Raw genomic sequence first — 21,885 nt, forward strand, 5'->3', positions numbered from 1 at the left:
TTAATTGAAAATTACAATTTTTTTCATTGAATACTAAATAAAAGCAGTTGACTTTTTATACAATCGTTTATATGAGATAATAATTTTTTAGTCAAAATTGTAACATAACCTATTATTACTGCACTCGTCGACCGATGCTATTTTTTAATGATTAAATAACAAATATATGAGATTATATCGCTAATCAAATTCTTAAAATGCAGGAAATAATTACCTTTTTTGCAGCAATTGTTGTTGTAATAAACAATGGAAACCACATTAACTTTTCACTTTACTTTATAAACAGTTGACAAAACAGATCACGTGTAGGTTGTGTGCTGCCACTGTCTCTCTTCTACTCGGACGCATCGGCAGATGGAGTGGAAGAGAGATAGATGTGTCACAAGCCGATCGTGCCTCTCTATCGCTTGTTCCGCGCTCTCGCTTGCACGCTCGGCTCAGGTAGAACGTGACAATGAGTCATGCTTTTTCGTGCGTGCAGCCGGCGTTCATCGATTTATAAGACGTTATCACGTCAAAAATGAGGCAGCGGCTGTATGTGCTGCTATCTTGTGGTAATCACATCAAACATTTGCTCGCCGTGTCTTACAATCGATAGTAGTGACTTAATATCGTTCCAGCCCACCGATAGAAATGCACCTTACATTCCTTCGACACCGCTGCTGCCTGTTGTCGCAGATCGGAAATGTATGGACTATAGTTCACAGGAACAAAGATGGTGTCGTCCCAGTATGTGCTAGTTCAACGTTTAGAGGAATGATCCTTGTATCATTCTTGGGCTAAGATAATTGGATCGCGGATCGAAGATCAGAATGTTGCAACTGCCGTCAGCGGACATACCCGCCAAATGACGTCACCATCAGCAGCGGTGATTGGTCGACGGGCTTCCATGACTGTGTCTATGAACGGATGTGTTGCCACATATGAATGTGTGCCTTACTCTTACTGCTTGCTGAGCTGTGCTGTAAAGCATCAACCCGCAATTAGAAAATATTAATATTTTACCCTTTACCCTTGGTAAATATATAGTGAATGTGGTTTTGGAACGATAAAAAAAATAATTGTACTAACATTTTATAAACATAAACTTTTATATAATGCAAACCAACATATTTTGATTATTTTAATGATGAAATATGTTCCCCAATAAAGGACGTTTTACACGTTCTTCTAGAAACATATCAACATAAAAACCACAATTTAAGCAATAAACTATCGATAAGACGCCGTTTATTTAAAAAAAAAACCTTGAAGTGTTTGGTCACTCATAAGAGTTTGGTCCTACTGTATTACATATATATTTCAAGGGTAAATATAATTATTTTATTCGAAATATTAAATATATTTAATTTTTTCAGTGAATGCCAATTGTTCGTACATTTTGAATTTTAATTCGTTGTTACTTTACTGGATCATGAAGAGTTTACGATAGTTTTCAGCAAATTTGCTTGGAACTGCTAACATGTGTGATGACGTATCTTCATTTTGAAGCACTTTATGAGCCTATGTTTTTAGTGTGTAATTATTATGTGAAGAACTTGTAGAAAAATAGAAGGGAAAAAAGGTATTTGCAATGCAGTTCTAGAAACTATATGCTATTCAGGTGATTTTTTGACTCTCATAGGTTTGATTCAATTACATTGCCAATGAATAATCAGTCAAGATAACAGTAAAAGTCATTAAGAAAAAAGTATTGATATGTATATCAAGAAAACTTCCAAAAAAGTGCTACGGAACCAAAATTTACTTGTCCAGAATAGATCCTTCGATGGAAAAAAAGGATGTAGAAAAATTATTACCAGGTTATAAAATAGCTAGTTATGAAATTAAAATATTTAGTAACAAGCTTGACACATATTTTTTCTTTAAGGCAAAAGTCTTAAAATCCTTATGAGATAATATATTTAAAGTGAAGCATTTTTACAATAGTCATTAAAGCATAGCAAAAATGAATAATAAAAATTGCCGGTAAATAATAATTGAATCAAATGACATGCCAGACGGGAGAAATTATATGGAGCCAGACAGACAATGAAAAAAGAAAAGAATCAGTTTCAACTCGGTTTTTGGCTAATTGAACATTGAAAAAAATACTTCTTAGACATACTAAATGTTTTAAGACTAGAAATTTAATTTAAAAAACTTGTTAAAATTCGATTAAATATGTTACGATTACATTTAACTCTGCAATGAAATGATTGTTTGCCACTATCCTACCTCAATTCTGGTGCAATGTTCGCCATTATATTTAACATCAAGTAAGGCATGAGAACATGTCAATTAATATAAAATATATATAACAATTACGAGAGGTGGAAGTATTATCACTTAAACATATTGACAAACAAGATTATACATGAGTACTTGTACAGATAAATAAGCAAATGATTAATATAAAATAAAGTTTAAAGTAATCGATTTTTAGCTCTATTCTCATCTAATAATACTGCACGGGAAAAAATTGTTGACTTTGTCATTCCACGTTCTTTTCGTCGATGAATTCAATAAAGCTAGTGTCACACTTCAGTTAAATTTTCTGAACACTCGTTTTGAACACATTTTATTTTGCCGTGGCAAGTTTGATTGTTGCGGCTGACCATAGATTGCAGCATACTCACTAAGACACTAGACAAACTATTGCAAACAAATACTTTTAAAAATACTACGTTTTTCAACGATGTCAATGCTAATAAAAGCATAGGATTGACACAAAATTTTAAAAGTATGCGTTAAATATTATTCCAAAGTTTCGTTTTAACGCGCGTAGCAACGACATATCTGTTTTCTAAATGAAGAGTTTTGGCCTTTCTGAACATTGGAGATCACTTTAAAACACCCAAAGCATCACGAAAAATTCCAAAGTTTTGGCTGAAAGAAGGCTGAGGTATTCTCATAAGATAAAAAAAAGAACGCCTATAATACCATTTCTTAGTGTATAAGGATTGAATGGTCACGAACAAAATATTAAATTTCAACAGCGTCACAAATCAGTAATATATATTGTGTTTTACAACACGTTTATCAAGCACACGAGTTAAATGCAATGTATTTTTAAAGGTAATATTAGGTTAGATTTTTTTATAAGCCACCCTTTGATTTGCATAATAGCATAAATGCGGTATCATTTACAAAAACCATCAAATAAGGAATAAAAAATACCATGTTCAGAAAAACAGACATATGGGTCAACACCGCATATATTTTGTGGTCGTTCGGTAGCGATTGTTGTATATCTTTTTTCTAGTTCAACTGAAAACTTTTGCACACTAAGTTTGTGGATTTTTTTAAAGCAGGTGACTTAGTAGTTCCAAATAACTATATTTTTGCATAAACTACCCCGGTTTATTAAACACCGGGTTCATAGTTCTGTGTTTAGTTTTAAACATGGTAAACATATTTTTGATTCTTGTGAAATCATGTCCAAAATAAGATAAATCAGTACCCCAAAGTTTACGATGATATTGGTAAACTTACAAAATTTTTAGATAATTTGTAACCCGAGTTTGTTGTTAACACAAGGTGAATATTTTTGAAAAGAACGTTTGCCATGTTTGAAATATAAATTTTTACCCAGCCGAACGAGCGGACTTGACCAGTAAGATAGTCCTGTCATATGCAATGCAAACCTTTTTTTTTTCCGTTATCGTTCCGATATGAAAAATTCTATAGGTATATTTTTTCCGATACGTTCCATTTCATCAGTTTCACAAGAGTTTAATTATTGAGGCTGACGTGTCCGAAGTGAAAAACTCGAAGACTGACGTACTTTCAAAATTTAAATTACAAGAGGCTGGCGGGATATGTATATATTTTTTTAGAGAAAATCAATAAGCGACTTTAAGGACTCCTTTTTTCTCTCACATGATATAGTGTACACTTTTGAAGGTATGTGATATTACAGTATGTCCATAAAATAATTACCCAGATACAAATTTTAATAGTTTCAACTAAAGAGTAACTTAGTTTAAGATAAGCGCATGTGCGAGTACTGCTTTGTTGTTTTCTCGCTTACAGCGCCACCTACGCACACTGGTGACTCCTAAGCGTAGAGTGTTTTGTGTTCTGCAATTTGTTAAGATTTAATCTGTAATTTATGTTCAAAGTGCGTTTAGTTGAAAGTTTGATTGTGATACCCCGTGTGGTAAAAACATCCGCCGATGGTATAGGAAATTCGAAACGACCTGAAGTGTTTCTAAAGGGAAGAGCACGGGGCGACCAAAAGTGTATGTACAGGATGTTGACCGTTATTTTTCCTGTGGGGTTTTATAAAAGATCGTGTTTTCGTTCCGCCGTTACCTAAGGATTTGCCAGAGTTGAGTCACAGAATTGAAGAGGCTATTGCTTCAAAGTGTGGGAAGAATTGGATTTTAGTTTGGATGTGCGCCGTTTAAATAAAAGTGCACATATTAAACATTTGTAAGAAAAACTAGGTTAGCTTAAATTCAATTTGATGTATGATTTGTTGTAAATAGTCTAAAAAACATTTATAATATACCATTGAAACTGGAACATTATATAATGGACATATTGTATATATTTGAGTACGTATTGTGTATATACAAGAATATGTAAAAACCTTAACTGCAATATATTTTTTGCTGAAAATGTTTTCAAAGCAATTCAGATACCGACCTTGTTGCATTTTAATCTGAATTTGCTCGTGTTGGCAAAACGTAACTGATTGTTTAAGTGTTTGAAATAAACATAAATTTTACAAAGAAATAGTTTCGAAGTAAAATAATAAAACAAGTTTCGTGTTGGAAAATGAATTAAAAGCTAGTTTCTATGCCATATCAAGTCACAAACACCATACTTAGGCTAGCTCTCCCACTTCACGATGTCTATCTCTGTTTTCTTAACCATTATTAATTTAAGGGTTGCTACTATAAATCCATCTAGATAACTAGTTTTAATTTTATATTTCGTTACATATTTTTACCCAAATATTTACTTAGTGTTATCTAATGGTACTTAGAAGTGTTAGTAATAGTCAACTTGCGTGAAAAAATAAATAATGCCAAAGGGCTGTGGTAATAATTATACAGGAAGACCCTTAAAACAATAGCATTCTCATAAAAACAAAAAAAAAATATATCGTGATAGATATAGCCTTATGCTTCACAACAAGCTACGTTTGATATTATAAAAGGTGATTGGGGAATATTCCCTTTAAACTCCATAAAATACCACGTTGATGAAATTAAAATGCGTTTTGCACATTCATTTTTATTCGTCTATGAACAAAACAAGCAATTTTCTTTCAAATTAATCTGTATTATAATGTATGTTTATTTGTACCTTTAAGTATTGTTTTTTTCTCACTATACGTTAGTTTATTTGGATTTTCGTTTACATTATGCATGCGAAATATCATGATTATTAAAGGATAAGTAATGAATTTTATTTAATATTTTATTATTTCTAACAATTATATTTAATGAATAAAAGAAAACCATGTTTTATTTTTCAGCGAAGAAAACATCTTATAAGGTTTATTCCAAGATGTATTATCTCCATAAAGAATTGCTTTGGCGGAACCAGGGTAAAAAAAAATCAGCGAACGTAGCGAATGTCGTGTATCCAGGATTAGATCCCATTACGGAAATGAAAAACAGCGAACAAAATTTTCTCGTTTCACGTCGTGGGTTTCTGACCAATTTGGATAAACAAACATTGATGAAAGTAACGGAAAATTTATAGTTGGTGTTACCCTTACAAAGCGAACAACGGCTACAGCTGAAAAAAAAATTAGAGGGAAAAGTTTTCCTAAATTTACTTGTATTTTTCTTTAAAAATTACTAAAAACTTATAATGTTTCTATGAAAATAGTCGAAAGAGCCGATAAAAAATATCCACGTAATTAATAAGATGATTATAGTTAAGTGCTTTTTAGACAAAAGCTTTCAATAAGTTTTATCTATTGCTCAAATTATGTAATAAACTACACTATATAAACATTGTTTTCGAAATGTTAGACTAACATTAAATTGTTTCCCGTAAAAGATTTTTAAATGCATGGCCAAAATAATACATGTATTTATATTCTTGTATGTAGTTTAATTGTTGGACCACCGATAATTATTGGCAATTGCAATTTATATAACTAGCGGAGGTGGTAGTAGCCTATATTATTTATCTTCTATAGCATCGTGTTTTTGCATGTGATGTTGTATGCAGGTCAGCGAACCACTCGTCGCCCGCGAGTGGCGCACAGCGACGAGAGCTCCAAGACGCGAGTGCCACAGTGGAGTGGCCGCCGCCAGAAGAAGTAGACCAACCAACCAGATGAGGCGAGTATATATTCCCTGACAAGCCAGCCCTTCCGGTGGCGAGTAAGGCGAATTACGGTCATAGGAAGACTCGTATCGGAGCCCAGGAGCACTCCCGTTACAGGGAGAAATTCGAACTATCATAATTTCGTCGCACGTTAAAAGGAAATTAAGGTTTCGATTTAAAAAAAAATAATCTCTATTGTTAGTATTTTAGGATGTTTGAAGTATGTCTCGTCAAACAAAAGTGAATAAAGCCCATTATTGCTATGTCACATGATGAGCAAATATGTTTGAAGGGAGAGTTGAAGGATTAGATTGTTGTTTTTATGCTATAGGCTGAGTAATATTTTCTTGTACTAGTGTTGCCGGCCTTTTCAAGATATGTCGTTCATAAAGAGAAATTTAAAATGCTAAAAAGAAGGAATTAATTGCAACACGTTATGGTTATAGCAAATAATTAGTACCCCATGTTATGTTTTCTTCACAGAATGGCCTTCAGACCCAAAGAAAGTGGAAGTTAATTGTTACAAAATTCTTCCTAAAATGTGCAATTGTAATGTGTGTTTCAATGAATAGTAATCATAAATGTAGAAAACAAGGTTACCTTGTCGTTGACTACAATTCCCTTGCGACCCTCGAGTTTTTTTTCTTTTTTAACTACACTAAAATTAAGGAAAATAATTAGATCAGCCCTTAAATATTGTCGTTAGCGACGATTGTAAACCGTTACCCCTTATATACACATCCGTTAGTGTATTTTTTTTTTTTAAATTTTTATTTATTATTGCAGACATATGTTGGGCACTAAAAAAGCCTAATCAAATATATATGATACTATACTTATTACCTTAAATCTAATATGTTAATCATTCCGTCGTCCGTCTCACAATTAACAAAGCAGGCAGCGTTCTCGGCAAGCGGCCGACTTCACGACCTGCTCGAAGCTCTAAGTAACGTTCAGACTGACTTCAAGCGGGAAATCCTCTTTGCTACCTCAGGCAACCAACTCATTTCCTGTCGCGGTTATAATCCACACGTAACGACCAGCAGATACCTGTTTATCTCTGACACAATTTGCATATCAAATATATTTGGGCTCTATTCTTCATGTTTGAGAAAATAGAGAATGTTAAATAATCATGCTACATCCAAAAAAATCTGTAATGTTACAAAACATTCCTTTGGAAACCAGTCGTCATAAAATATATTGTAACACTACAAGAAATATATTATAACTTTGGACAAAACATGGCTAGGGTTATTTTTGCATATATGTAATACATTTTTCAAGATATTACTGTGTATCTTACAAAAATTGGCGCGTAATATTAATTTTAAGTAGTTCATTTCAAGCATAATTTATTAAACAGTTAACAACTTTATTTTGATTTATTGTGCTTTTTATGTGCGCAGTTAATACTGGACAGCTACTAAGGTAACGGTTTACAAATAACTTTAATTATCGGAGTTACTGCAACAACACAATGCATATATGCCTGTGTAAGAATATGATAACAGTATTACTGCGAACACTATTTTTTTGTTCTTATATATTTATTTTCATGGAAATGTATACAATTAAGAAATATCTGTAACTTTACCAAAAAAAAATATTTCTGTTCCATTTACAAAAAAAAATACAGTGTATTTTATGGGGTGATAGAACACACGCCAAAAAGTTATATATATATATATATATATATATATATATATATATATTCTTGGAACTCAACTGGTGAAAGCACAACAGGGGATACGTACTGTGTTATGAAATCATGGAACACGGTACAGGAAACGAAACTCCCGACTACACAAATCCCACATCACAACAACAGCTACATATCACAGCTGCCAGCAGTGACGCAGGCTTCACCAGTGTCTTGTTGCAATCTCTGTGCTTCCCTCGCATTGCCGTTCATAAGCACGTGCGTGATATGACACTCAAATGAAGACGACTGCTGTGAACTGCTTGGTTATGTCGTTTTCTGGAAAGCGCCCTTTACCGCGCTTGAGTCCCGAACATAAACTTTGTGGTGGCTTGCGCTTGTCTAGTTGCATTATATAACCCTTCACGTATGTACCACGAATTTTTAACCATCTTGTACATTTTCAGACGTCTATAATTTCTCACAATAAATTCAACACATCGTTGATAAATAATGCCTGACTCGAATTACCCGACGTCTTTGTCTTGAATTTGTCAATACTTTATGCTCTGCGCATGGTTTTTACAGACACCTAATTGAATTTAACCATCCTGTTTTTTTTTTTGCTGAAAAAAGCAAAAATGAAATTATAGTTAATGATTTACTGCATTTTACAACTAGTGATAGAGACGCGATCTTACCTTAGACACACTTGTATGAAGAGCGTGATGGCCCAAGTTATCTCCAGCAGAAAGACTATGACGGCTGCGATCCTGAAAAATAAAAGTATAATTACTTCCGAAACTTACAAAAAATACATTAAGTTGCTAAATTTACTTCGTAACTAATGATGAATGGATTTCTGCGGAAATGTTTGTGATCATTAAGTTGTATATAAACGATTATTGTCTCCAGTTAATATCATTTTAGATAAAGAATTTCTCACATAACATGTCGTGACCGTATTTAAGGTCACGAAACCCTTGAAATATTCGTTTATGCTACTCACAAGACTTAAATTGTTTATGGATAACTAGAGACCTAGAAAATTGGCGGGTTCATTTCGCGATAGGCTAGAATCCAAATACATTTGCCTTCTTTGCTGACTCAGTGATTGGGCTACAGTCTATCTGAAGGACTCTGGACCAATGGAAAACGTTCGACAAAAGAAGTATCGAATCACGTAAGCTTCCCAGTTAACACGTGTCACGAGTTAGTAGCCAATCAGCAGGTGTAATCTGCACAAGTACATAGAGGATCATGGAGTCTATCCTAGAGGTCATTGAAAACGCAAATTTTTCCGGTCCCTATGGATAACGTAATCACCGGAGATTTAGAGTGGGAAAAATGATTTGTGTGTCGTCATGATGAAAGTTTATAAACAAGACAGATAGTCTACTGCTGTGTGCTGTAGAAACGGTAAACATTCAGAGGAACCACAGAATGGTACATGGGTAGAGTGAACTTTCTTGTTTTCGTCACTAAGAAAGACTCAGAGTTAGCAACCAGATAGGTCGAAAACTTCAAAAGAAGAAGAAGAATAGCGAAAGTCTCGCCCAAAAATCGACTGTGCCGAGTATAATTCAGATCAGTGAAGTATGTTCAAGAAGGGTTCAGTTGCTTCTCAGACGTTCCAAATTCCCAGGGGATTTGTGGGATGATGGGAGGGGAAGGGGGAGAGATATACTTCGGGGTTAAGCATATTTGCAGGAGAATCATGATGCAGGCACAGAGAGACAGCGTTGAGAGAGAAAGAGAGTGAGAAGGCGGAGAGGGTCACAGAAATAATGGATATTTGGAGAGCTAAGTATGGTAGTTTGTATTTATTTTTTGTAATGGCCAGCAATTTGTCAGAGTTTAATGTCTGTTTATTGGAATGATAAAGTTTTATAAGAATTTTTCCTTGTATGAATCATATGTTAAAAATAAATAAATAGTTTTTTGTACTCATAAGATTGTTTTTTTCATGGTGCACGTTCTGCACTTTTCTGTACATTTACTCTAAAGATTACAAGTTGTTATGATGGCCACTTTAGTTACAGGAAAAATCTTTAGCTCTCGAATATCACAATACTCTCGCTAAACTTAAATGTCAAATTATTTATTTATTCTTGAATAATGGTGAAATAATTTTCTTGAATTTAGTGTGATTATTTACCACAAACTTCACCTTTGCTTATTTCTTCAGTAATATACACCATTTTTTTTAAAAATAAATTTTACATCGTACCAGATATTTTAAGAATAGATTTTTATAATGTACAATTTTTTGGCATAAAAGAAAGAAAATAATAAAAAAATATTTTATCTGATGTTCTGCCACCTATCAAAGTTTGTTGACTTATGTTATTTACTGTTTGAAATCTATACGCAGGTTAGGCCCCAACAGGGCAAGCAAGATTTACCTTGAATGTCGAATCTTTGGTAAATAAAGTTTTGTTTGCAATGAGTGTGTGGTTCAGGTGGGACAGGTCTCAATGTGTATTACAATTGAAAATGTTAGTATGGATATATATCTTAAAAATTAGTGCGACTAACTTTATATTAAATAATAATTTTCTAAATAAGTAATAAGTCATATGAAATAAATAAAAAGTAAAAATTTACTAATAATCAATGTATATTCAGCATTGCGATTAAAAAGTTTTATTTAAATTTATTATAGGCCAAGTTTATTAAATAACTTTCATAAAAAGTTGGTAAAATATATTACAGATTAAATGTGAAGTATGTACTACGTATACGTATAGAGTACAAGCTTAGTAAATTATAATTCCTCCGCAATATTTTATAAATTTCTTTCAGTCCTTTCAAAATATACTTAGTTTTGTAGAAGTGTGATCAAGGCACACGTCGTCAAAACAATTATGTAAATGTCGTTTGTGGGTGTATGTTATATTAAATTTTTCTTCAGTTAGAATATTCAATAAAAATTTCGGTATGAGTGATATATATGCCATGCTGAAATTTATATATATATATATATATATATATATATATATATATATATATATACTTTCAGCTTTCTGAAGCTTAAACTGTTTAATACTTCCTATAAGTTTCTCATTTATAATTGCTATGAAGAAATTATAGCTATACTATGCCAAGCTGTCTACTAACTTATTTCAGGATTTAATATTTTTTTAAAAAGTATTTTAAGAATTGAAAAAAGGCTAGACTTTAGGATTTAAGAAAATGTGAAACGAGTACATTAGATTCTTAAAAGTTAAAAAAGATTAAAGATAAAAAATTAAGTCACTTAATCTTATCACAAGGTAGAAACCTCCCGATTATGCTACATTTTCTGATACCAGGATACCACTCTTTTGTTCACACATAAGTTGATGTCTATTGTCAGTTGCCTGCAGTCACATTTTACCTTCCGGCCTGATTGCTTGTGATTGAGACGTTTGATTTTGTAATGTTGTTATTGGCTGGTAGTGCTTCGGGGTTAGTCAAAACTACCTGTGATTCAATGAGAATGTAGTTGCAGCATATAATTTTATGCATTTTAGCCTCTGTCCAAATAATAACGCGTATTTGGCAAGTCCCTCCTTACAACTTACAGGTTTTTCATATTGTCATTACTAACTAATTGTCTAAATTTAATTGGAAATTATTCTGAATAGCAAGAAATTTCTCCTTATCAGTATTTAAGTTAATTTAGATTTATTATCATATAATTTTCACTAGAAGTATCGGCAGAATTTATCTTTAACGCGGACTTTAATAATGACAACGTGAAACCTATAGCTAAACGAATTCCAATAATGCAATCAATGAATACTGTCTCACTCACATTTGCGTGTCAATTTCCGCCATGTGAAAATTACAAATGCAAAATTGGAAATGCAAGGAAACCTCTAATATTCGTGAATATCTATAAATAGTTATAGCGAGGATTAAATTTGGTGAACATTTTCTCTTATGATTGAAGGCCAAAATATCAAAGGTTCGTAAATAATAGTACAATAAATATCTTTTTACAACGATTGTCTGTTGCAAATAATAATTATCTTTTAATTGGCTTTATAACTGCCTAAAGGTAAAATAAATCATTGACATATCACCAACCTAAACTTGGCCAGAAGATTTTTTACATTTATATACCCCGAAAAAGTGTTTTAAAGGATCAAGTGCTTACGTTAATGTCATGTGAGGTTGTACGGACATCTATAAAAAAACTAACTAAAAATTAAAATTGAAATGCAACATTTTGGCGCAAAGCATTAGAATACTTAAATATGCTTGTAGTAAATAATAGTCATTATTGGCCCTGGGTACCGGGTGTATAGCTAAAGCCGATGCAAGCTATCTTAGATAGTGACGTCATATCTCCTCTAAGATGACCTTGATAATAATTAATCTTGACGTTGGCCCTTGACCATTGACTTTTAACTTGTCCTATCCACCATATTGGATTCCACCATCTTAAATTCCGCCATTTTGGAATCCGCCATTTGGGATTCTGACTTTACAGCCACCATATTGTTTTTTTCTGCTGGAGGTTAATATCTTGGATTCTGCCGTCACTGCTGCTATCTTGTTTTTCCTACTGTATGTCGCCATCTTTGATTCTGTTTTTTGTTTAAAAAGTGTGCCAGTGTCGCTCTGTCTTATGCATGTAAGGTCGATGTTTTATTACCTAACATTGTTGTTATAACCATTACAGACCTATTAAATTTAGCTATTTGTACAAAAAGCATTGTAAGTGAGGTTATTCAACCTCATGGCAGTTCAGACCTCTGGTATGTTAAATATATGTCCTTGACCACACGACTATCGATAAACATAACAGACTACGAATTAAATAAGTTACATATAGAAATAACACATCTTCAGACTTTCAACTTTTTTAATATAAAGGATTAACAGTAGCACCTGTTAAAGGGCACTGCCGACATCTTTGTTTTCAATGCTTGCTACTAGAAGCAGTATTGTCATAAATTGCACACATCGTCTGCTAGAGTATGCTGCCACCATCTTGGTTTAATGTATACCTGCTTGAGTGAAGAAGTGTTATTCACCAGATTGCTGTAGCATCCGCCAACTTGTCGGCCATTTTGGCTGTCATATTGAAAATATGACATTTTTAGCCTAAAAGTTTGGAAAAATAATTCTGAAAATTATAACAAATTATTTATAAGTACATATATTGACAAGTGTAATCAGAAGCACATGGAGAAAACCAAGAGAACTCTTGGAAATCCAGTTCAGTGAATGCTACGTCTAGACGATTTATGTTTGCAGAATGTCTTGTATAATAATATGCTCTTAGCATGAAAATTTTACAAATATGCATGTGCATAAAACATATATAAAAACGCTAAGCATATTATTATATTAAATATGCAAGCATGCATATAAATGTATTCACTGAGGTGAATTTTCAAGACTTCTGTTGTTGTTTCCGTATGCTCCTGGTTATTTCTGGTAAGAAAACTGCTGGTGCTCTCCATGTGCTTTAGGTTATTTCTGAGGAAATAATAGCTGCATGCATTTTTTGTTTCAAAATGAGCCATGCGATTTATTGTATTCAGAGTTTCCTTTATTTGGTGAATTCCTGTTACCAAATAAGCACTTACAATATTTGTATCACATTAAATTCAAAAGAAATATGATAAATTACTGAATCGATTACTATGCCTTGAGGCAGCTGAGAAACACTATTATGCAAGACGAAATTCATTCTACTTGATGTCTAGCAAAGGCATAAAAAATAAATAATATTTACCTCAACACAACACACGGTGCTATCTGTTGGCAGAAATAGAAACTACTTGCAACAAGTAGGTATGAGTTAATTTAAATCTCGATGCTGAATGTAGTTATTGTAGCCAGTTGTATCCATGTAGCATCGTAGCCTCGTATTGTAGCATCGTAGTCTTGCAGCCTTTTAGTATTGTAGAATTTTATCCACATGTTGTTGTAGCCAGGTGTAGCCAAAATGAATTTTGATCAGTTTAGGCTAAAATGTCTTTGGAGTAGTTGGGGCAGTTGGAGTTATAGGAGCAATTGGAGACATTGGAGCAGTTCGAGACATTGGAGCAGTTGGTGCAACTGGAGCAGTCAGAGCAATTTGAGCTATTGGAGCATTTTGAACACTTGGAGCCAAAATGCAATTTGAGCCAAAGACTTTGGGGCCACGTACATTTAGAGCAGTTGGAGCCAAAGACTGTTGGAGTCACAGACATTTGGAGCAGTTGGAGCCAAAGACATGGAGGCATTGTATTCTACCATAACTGGTGACCGATCGTATCCTATTGATGTGAACGTATCCTACTGATGGGATTGTATCCTATTGAGTAAAATGTTTGTAAAAAATGTGCGTTCTGTTCGTTAAATATGTTGCCTATATTATAGAGTGCTTACAAATATGCTTTTTATAATATGCTTCCAAATATGCTTTCTTTTTAATGTGCTTCCAAATGTACTTCCTTTTTCAATGTGCTTCCAAATGAGCTTCCTTTTTTAATGTGTTTCCTTTTTTTACTGTTATTTAGACTCATGTATTAATTTAAAGGCTTCTGGCTTTGACTCACATATTATTTTGTGATTGTGAGTATATAAGCGAAGATTGGACGACACGACTCTCAGCTTGTTACTAACTACGACTGTGTAAAGATCACCTAGTTTGACTCATCTGATACATAAGTCATGTAATTACTTTTTTTTTAGATCTTGATGTGATCTGTACCATCTTTAACACCGAACTCGATGGAAGTTGTTTCATCGTCGTTTGTAACCCTGATGGCTATGATGACGACGACGGCGTCGCAGATCCCGTTGGCAACATCGACGAAAACTACGCAGAACTCGATGGAATGTGTACCATCAACACCGGGGACCCTTATGACAGCGACGATTGTGGTGCAGATCTCGATGGAATGTTTATCATCGTCACCGACAACACTAGAGACGACTGCTGGTTCCACCAGCAGAAGAAACTTTAACTGCTGCAGTGTTGGCTGCAGATGAAACTTCGATGAATGACGTTTCGCCGTCGACGAAGACTTCAATTGTTGATGATCCGTCAACTACTATCAAGCATCGATGTTCTTACTGTGACAAGATTTTCTCAAACAAAAAGTAATGTTCGACTATACGAGAAGAAAGATTGTGCAAAGAATCCTCCTGGCAAAATGTTTGGCTGAGAGAAATGTCATAAGCAGTTTACCAGAAAATAAAATATGAAAATACTCTTGAAGACATGTAAAGAGTGTGCTACGCTGCAGAAAGTATAGGTTCCGCTGCAACAGTGATGCATCGATGCGCTTCAGAATACATCGGGAATTGGTACTACAGCAGTTACAACAGTATCTGGCTCGGGTTTGAAATGTTCGTCTTCATCGACTATACATCCTTGCAGCTACTGCGATATGTCGTTCGCATTTTACCATGATGCACGAAGACACGAGATGAGTAAATGTATGAATAATCCTTTTCATATGAAGTTACATGATAATTGTCATGCTTGGTTTGCTCGCATCGAGAGTTTGAGATGGCACGCGAAAAACTGCAAAGGTAAAGCACGTGTGTCTGCTGTAGAACTACCTGCAGACATTTCAACTCCTCGGTTTAGTTTTGAGACACGTATGTGAAAAAGCACACAAGTAGATGTGCAGCAACCGATTGCGATGACGACTGGATATGAATCCAAACCTAAGAATTTTTTTGGTTAGTTACAGGTAAATTATAACGAATTCCATTTGGCGGAAGCTGCATTTGTGGAATGTTGTAAGACTACTATTACCTAAATACATTTAGTGAGTCAAAAGTCATTTGTACTTTTCTTGACGATGTCAAGCAGAAAATCCAGCTTACAGATGAAGAAGCAACGCAGGGATTTTTAAAGTATAATTTGTGTTTGCACTGTTTATATGGTAAACAATATATATTCGAGGACAAAGTGAAGAAGTGCGCATTCAATACAGTGAATACTCCCATTTACAATTCCGACGCTGTGAAACAGTCTATTAAAAACAGTATCGAGAAACTCTGTCGGGAAGAAAACGACTATGTAGGCAAAGGATCTGGCTTGTCTCTGTCTTCAGTAAACCGTTTGGAGATGAGAATTAGTCATTTCAAGCCAATGCAGAGCAAGTGTTCTTGTAGTAGTGTATAATTTATTTAATAAATTTTATTTCTAAAAAAAGTGTTGTTTTATTTCTTAAACCTTTCACTTTTATGGTAAATTGAAATGGTATTAAATTAATTTTTTTTGCTTTGAACTAGGATCGAAACAAGAACAGGATTTGAAAGTTCTTTTAAATTTTGTTTAAGAAATTAATGAGAACAAATTTTTTAAGAATATTTTTTTGGTATTTTCTTTAGAACGGTCATACCAATTACTTAACTCCAGAAAAAATGAAATCAGATAATTTACACAAATAAAGGTCAACACTTATTTTTTTTTTGGGTTATCACTATTTTTACTCCCGGGATATTAATTCTTCGTAGAATACTGAAGTGTACAATCTGGGACTAAAAAAATTTACAGATTTTTTGCGTGAAATATCCTCGTATTTTTCTCTGTCTGGCCATCGGTTCTTGTTAGGACCCAGACGATCCAATTTGTATCAAATCTCGTTGTAAACAGTATTCTCAACAACCTGTCACTGCAGCAACCAAGCTAACCTTGTTAACTAGATTAATCTGCTTTGTTAGAAGCCTTGGCACCGGACCTTCTAATTCAATCTCGAAGGTATGTAATATGATTCGAAATGACAACGCAGAGGGTTACTTTGCCTTTTTTTCCTTTTTTTCTTTTTTCATTTCCACGCATTTCCTCGTGACAGCGCAACATTCCAGAGTCTGTATTTATCATAATTTGCTTTTCCAGTTGGAACAACAGGGACTCAGCCCTCATTTCACTCTCTCTTGTTTCCAACTGGGAGCTCTCATTTTCCTCCTATTCCCAACCCTTCCAAACGCTGCCCTTTACTCCCTCAATTCAGGCCCCTTCAACCTTTTCACTGCCTCCCTGCACTTCCACCGACCCCTTTTTGAGTTAAATTTACTATGTTCGTGCGCACTATGCCCACGTGTAGGCTTTCCGTTACACTGTGTATATATATATATATATATATATATATATATATATTTGTAATTGGAACATAAAAATCCATCTAATATAACATATATTTGTAAAGTTTTGTACGTTCACATGAAAACAACTGTACCACTGCAAAAAAAAAGTGTTCGCAGTAATACTGGGTTCGGATCCTTCCCCGAGAATTTATGCCTCGTCTTGTTCCAGTACCTCCAATAGTTAAAGTTATTTGTAAACTCTTTCTTGAATAGCTTTACAGTATTAACTGCGCACATTAGTAAACATAATAAAAACAAATAGTGTCCAATTACTAAATTTTGAATTATTTTTCCATAGTTACGTTATAATGAAACATCAAATTAAATATAAAACTACCCGCTCATTTTTGTAATAATTACTCAGTATTATTTGTAAAAACGTATTTTATATATGTAGAAATAACTATAGCCATGTATTGTACAGAACAACAATAACTTGCTTGTAGAATTAAAAAAATATTACATGGCAAATGTTTTCGAAAGGAATCTTTTGTAAAATACAAATTTTTTTAAGTGTGTAATTTTCAAACAGTTTACGTGAACGCTTTAAATTCAAACCAAAATAACAAAAAAATAGATTGTGAAATCTGTTGCGGGTGGTTACTGTCGAAACTAGATAGACCATAAACGATACAGCTTGGTCCACTAGATTACTAAAACATTGTAATTTGTCTTCTTTTAGTTCGGAGTCCGATACTGTACATGACCGTAAGACGTTAAGGGACGAGAGATACCAACTGAAAGAGGTCACTTGGTTTTAATAGTTTGAATGCTATAAATTTTTTTTTCATCATTTAATGATGTAAACTGGCTTTCGTTACGGGAGAGATCACACATGTCGACAGTCTATTAAAGTTGTCATAAACACAAAGGATTACTCAAGGATAGATTTTATTTATAAAAGCCAGTTATTTATTTACTACAGGCATTTTAATAAATTACATTATATGCTAAAAAATTAACAAAACTAAAGAAGTAAAACAATAACAAATTTGTATGGGCATAAAAGTGTTTTACATAAGATTATGTCTTTCTATTTTTTCTTTCCTGCCCCTTCCCGTAGATACTATCAAATTAATTTTTGTTACTCAAACTTAATTTTTATAAATATTTATTATATAAATATTAAACAATATTGTTACGAGTGGATACAACCAATGTCCATAATGAATAGCCAAAATAACTATCTATAGTTTTATTTCGTATCTAATATTTACAAAATTAATTAAATTACAACTTTTTAAATCTTTCCACAAAATTAATCACTCTTTTACTAGGTCTACACTGGAGCTCGGTTCCACAGTAGCAGCTCTCTCTCCTGTTCATCTCTTGCCGTGTCTATGTCCCGACCAACTTCATCGCACTACTTACTAGTCCACCGCACATACAACACCCGGATGCTGCGGTTCCCGATGCACCAATCTTCGCACACTAAGCCCGTCACCCGTCGTCCACTGTCGTACACCAAAGAGGCACTCGCCCTCTTCACTTCCCTGACCTCACAGGTTAGTCTCTCCGTTTAAATACAAGTCCTGCCCGGGAAAGATCTCGTAGCCCTACGAAGTGTCGCGACATCAGAACCCTCGACTTGACAGTCGATGCTCCGAGAGAAATGTCGTCCTAGTCACGCCACTTAGCGCAGACGGGGCTCTGGGAACGTGCCGAACCCTCGAGAGCCGCAGAGATTTCTCCAGTCTCAATGGGAAAACGCTGGGGTGGTGAGGCGCCGTTGCTAATCGGATTAGGCGTGTGGCGGTAATGGAGGGATGGATGCTACCTGCATCGCATCCCACCCGCAGGCGGGCGCGCGGGCTGGCGGTCAAGCATCGTAGCTAGAGTTCTTGCAACAATGTACAACGATGTGTTATGGTTCTCCTACCTCCTGCACTCAGCGCGCAACAGAAGGGGGTAACGGAACATGGCCTACTTACTGCCATTCCCCTCTGACCCGCTCCACAAGCCCCCAGGTACGCAGCCTTACTGCCAGCTCATTAGTCACTTCACGCGCTTTTTAACGTGTGCGGTAGGCAGCGGTTTGTTTTCGAGCGTCATTAGGGACGCAACCCGCCGTCAGCGGACGCACTGTTGAAAATACTATTTCACCAGTGAGTCACAAAAAAAAAATGTACTCGTTACAAATCATCCAGAGATCTTCATAATTTTACAAGCACTGATTGGTTATCTTTGAATAGAAACCCACGAAAATCATCTTGTGTTGTTTCCAAAATCCGCAAATGCTCCATTACCATCTCATTGTTAGAACCACATACATTTAGCGGACACATTAAGTCTCTAACTAGACTCGAAGCACATGTACACCTGCTCCACGTAGATGATTGGTCGACAGTTCTTGACACGCCCTTGGCGACCCTGAACAGTTGTAAACAAGGAGAAGTGTATTTCCAAACAAATGAAACAATCATAACTATGCTCATCCGGTCACTCGTTGTACCTGTGGATACCGGTTTTCTGAACCTTATAATTCTGTAACCTTTAACGAGATTTTCATTTACGAACAAAATCTCTCTACAAGTATGTTTACCTTGTTTAAAAGGGAACAAGAAAATTTTCAGCAAGTTTTTCAGTACTCGCCATGGATGTGTAACATCTTATCTCGGTAACGAGCAATTTCATATGTTCTCATGTTCCAAATACCCTTAAAATAAAAAACTCGGACACGAAAATTAACGTAGTGTTCTTTAAAATAACGTCGAGCGTTATAAATATAAATATACGCAAATTGTGTTTTCAACTTCATCTTTTAACGCGAATCACACGTAGTTTCCGGACCCGCCGCTAGAATTCACTGCCGGAGCAGCTACGTCGGCTATTGAAGCATATGATTATAAGATTGAATTTTAAAATTTATAATGTAACGGCTCCAATAAAAGCGAACCAGAGAAAAGCGTGGTTTGGGTCCGCGCCGTAGATGTTTCGTGGAAACGTCGGGATACAATAATAACAAGGGTTTCGTATTAATATGTAATTTAACTATCTATCAATTTAAAACAATGGTTACAGAGAGTAGATTATAGTTTACATAATCGATACATCACAAGTTTTTCGTTGTAGCAAGGGTCTGTGGTAGCTGCATTATTATAAAATGCAGTAAATGTACGGACTTTTCAACGAAGAATTAAACTGAAATAAAGAAGCGTTCTTCGTAATTTAAAATAACTGAATATTCGTAGAAACTTCGATTTCCGAGTAGTATGCTTCATTATAAATGAAGGTGTACAAAACGTGTACAAAATAAGAGTGTTCTTGCTGTAGTTTTTGAATGTTTTGTTAACATACCAAGAATATTCTTTAGGATTCATGTTCAAAGTAAGTGAACTCAGTGTGCGTACATTAGGAAGATACAGTTAATAAATGAATATCCATGTATATAATTTGTAATCAGCGTTCTTCTTAAATTTAAAGTGAAATTTGTTAACAGTGTAAAGCGCATAGCGCATAGCGCCTCACTATGCACAAGATGAACACGATGGTGACGATGACGTCACAGGGAAAGCAAATTATGCGTGACAAACACGTACGTACATACATGATATATCCACTGTGGGCTCAAATATTGATGCGGCATTGTAAGTCTCATATTTATAAGCGATTAGGATCTGGCGGTATAATATCACACAATAAAGTTCGACCGACTATCACTGTAACGAACGAAGAGATGTTTTCACGTAAAAAACACACTTGAAAAAAAACTAAACCGCGGCTTTGGACCAGATTTTTCGACAAGAAATTACATTAAAATACTGCCCAGATGGTTAAAATTCATTGAACAGTTATTACTACTAAGTTTCCTTTTGGCTTTGTGAACTAAGTTTCACACCATCCACCACAGATGGCAGCACCGTATTTCTTAAACGTTTCCATTCCTTGTATTCGGTCGCATTCACGAAATTACTAATACCAAATGCCATATGCCGAGAGCTAAGATGTTACACATGAAATAAAAAAATGGCTTGGGTTTTGTTGTAACGGATATATATTCAACTGGAAATACTAAAAATATCTTATTTTATTAGAAGTATGTTCGTCTTTGAAAAGTTCATAAACTTACTGTGATATCATAAAGGAAATTAATTGTTTACAAAAAAAAGTATTTGGAACAAATAATTGACAAAATATTTTTGCCACGCTGCTGTCAGACGTACCAAATGTTTACTGTATCCACGTGTTCATCAAGACTTGGAAGATTGCAACACTTGATTGTTCATCTAAACCGCGAAAAGGGGCAAGGGGGAGAAATATTGCACCCCTGCGAATTAATTAAGTAAATTCCTGGTGATTGTTTTCCAAAAATATTATTTGTAAAATTACTATATATATATATATATATATATATATATATATATATATATATATATAAACTCAGAGTATTGCCGTAGTTAAAACCACTGCTCCGTAATTTCTTTTTCACCTAAACCTCCCTCCCTACATCCACACATGCATTGAGTTCTCAGTGTCTTCACAGCGTGTGCCTAGTTTCGGATGTAGAGCTGAGTTTCAATTACACCTGCTCTGGAAAAAAAAAATAATACTATGTGGGATCTCTATGGGAGCCGGGCATTCCCTACACACGAGTGCTTGGGTCGGCAGAAACATTATCGACCTCCGCTGTTTTTGTACCGTCAGGGCCGAAATTATTCCGGAACACTGTGTGTTATCATTGGATATATACATTATATATATATTCAATGGTGTTATGAAAAAGGGGGGGGGGGGGGGCGCGCAGGAATATGGCTTTTTACCATTCCTCACTTTTACTCTCCTCCCTTCGTCTGGACTGCATTAATGCGTGCAAAGAGCTCATCAGCAGAGAGCATTTTTTTTTTTTTTTTTTCGTTTTACGCACTCTTTTCCTGCCT

At 34.7% G+C, this 21,885-nt stretch overlaps 1 protein-coding gene across 1 annotated transcript in view; it reads right to left on the reverse strand.

Moving 5' to 3' along the window:
- The window catches only part of LOC134528008 (uncharacterized), a 366,719-nt gene that overhangs the window by 25,300 nt on the left and 319,534 nt on the right, over positions 1–21,885 (reverse strand). Inside the window, exon 3 of the mRNA XM_063361167.1 lies at positions 8,620–8,691. Coding sequence (XP_063217237.1) covers positions 8,620–8,691 — 72 coding nt within the window. The remainder of the gene's footprint in view (positions 1–8,619; positions 8,692–21,885) is intronic.

The sequence above is a fragment of the Bacillus rossius genome, chromosome 1 (assembly GCF_032445375.1).
Source record: "Bacillus rossius redtenbacheri isolate Brsri chromosome 1, Brsri_v3, whole genome shotgun sequence".
Lineage (NCBI taxonomy): Eukaryota > Metazoa > Arthropoda > Insecta > Phasmatodea > Bacillidae > Bacillus > Bacillus rossius.